The 1,272-nt window shown below is 31.6% G+C and overlaps 1 protein-coding gene across 1 annotated transcript; it reads left to right on the top strand.

The window, feature by feature from the left end:
- The first annotated feature begins 6 nt into the window (after positions 1–6).
- On the top strand, positions 7–1,063 carry LOC109592442 (uncharacterized). The gene is made up of 5 exons (XM_020007876.1): positions 7–344; positions 507–592; positions 638–697; positions 752–794; positions 860–1,063. Exons 1-5 carry the CDS (start codon positions 72–74, stop codon positions 935–937), a joined length of 540 nt encoding a protein of 179 aa, XP_019863435.1. The 5' UTR covers positions 7–71; the 3' UTR covers positions 938–1,063.
- Positions 1,064–1,272: the final 209 nt, after the last annotated feature.

Below are 1,272 nucleotides of genomic sequence, written 5' to 3'. Positions count from 1 at the left end.
TCCGAGTCCTTCTCCATCATTAGTTACTTCATCTCGTCCTAAAGTACCTCACCAAGCCACTGTCATGTTTAATGGATCCTCCTCCTTCACTCAAGACACCATCACATTATCATACACTGACCCCGCCCACTGACACTTCACCTCACAAATCACTATCATCACAATCCCCAGCATCACTTCTCTCACCCTCACCCTCACTTATATCATCTTCCGTTCACAATATCTCACCAAACGCTAAGAAAACCCTCACTCCTGGAAAAACCTTATCTATCGATACTAAAGAGATGGACAAGAAGATACTAGAACAAGAAGAACTCCTAGAGAAGGAAAGAGCTCATTTACAAGTAATGACTGAACACTACAGCTGGTACTGTAGAGGGGCCCGGGGGGTACTAGTGTCCATTTCCCATTGAGAGTGTAGATACAGTAATGGCTGCAGGACTAATGACAGATACTAATGGAATTATTTTTTGATATTTTCTCTCTCTTTCTCTCTTTTATTTTAGAAGCAGATCAGTTTATACCAGAAGACGCTGCAGGATAAGACAGAGGATGAAGATGTTGATCTATCAAAGCAGCTGGATGATGACAAGTGATTGATATGTTTACATTAATCTTATTTATTTATTTATTTTAGATGTAGATTAGTGGATCGTGTTATCAATGCTAACATTAATAAAATGGCTACTAGTTTCTGGTAAAGGGTTTGCAATAAATATAAATCATAATATTGTGTTACTTTTTGTCACAGGAATGATGAATACAGAGCTACCTTAGGAAACAAAGCTAAAAAAGTATTTTAAATAATTTACCTATTATTATTATTATTATTATTATTATTATTATTATTATTTATTAGTATGATTCAAGTCTTCTTTTAAATGAACTTAAGACTGAAGAGAGTTTGCTCAAACTTCAAGTTGAACTTTTCTCATAATAACAAAGAGATCAGAGACAATAACTAAAAGGTTTTATATTGACACCTTATAGCTTTGTATGTGTGTAGTATTTTTGTCAAATTATATTTCACTTAAACTTTGAAATAGCAGAAAGAGACACAAGTAATAATAATAATAATAATAATAATAATAATAATAATAATAATAATAATAATAATAATAATAATAATAATACATATCATGCAGCAAGGAAAATATAAGAATATAGCTATACATGAGATAATAGTTTAGTTATCATGAAGTTTAAGAAGATTACATTATTATTGTTATTGTTATTATTGTTGTTGATATTATTCCTCGAACAGTGGTCTTG

The sequence above is a fragment of the Amphimedon queenslandica genome, unplaced genomic scaffold, assembly GCF_000090795.2.
Source record: "Amphimedon queenslandica unplaced genomic scaffold, v1.1 AMPQUscaffold_5213_Cont22813, whole genome shotgun sequence".
Taxonomy (NCBI): domain Eukaryota; kingdom Metazoa; phylum Porifera; class Demospongiae; order Haplosclerida; family Niphatidae; genus Amphimedon; species Amphimedon queenslandica.
This window is presented reverse-complemented; position numbering and strand designations above follow the sequence as displayed.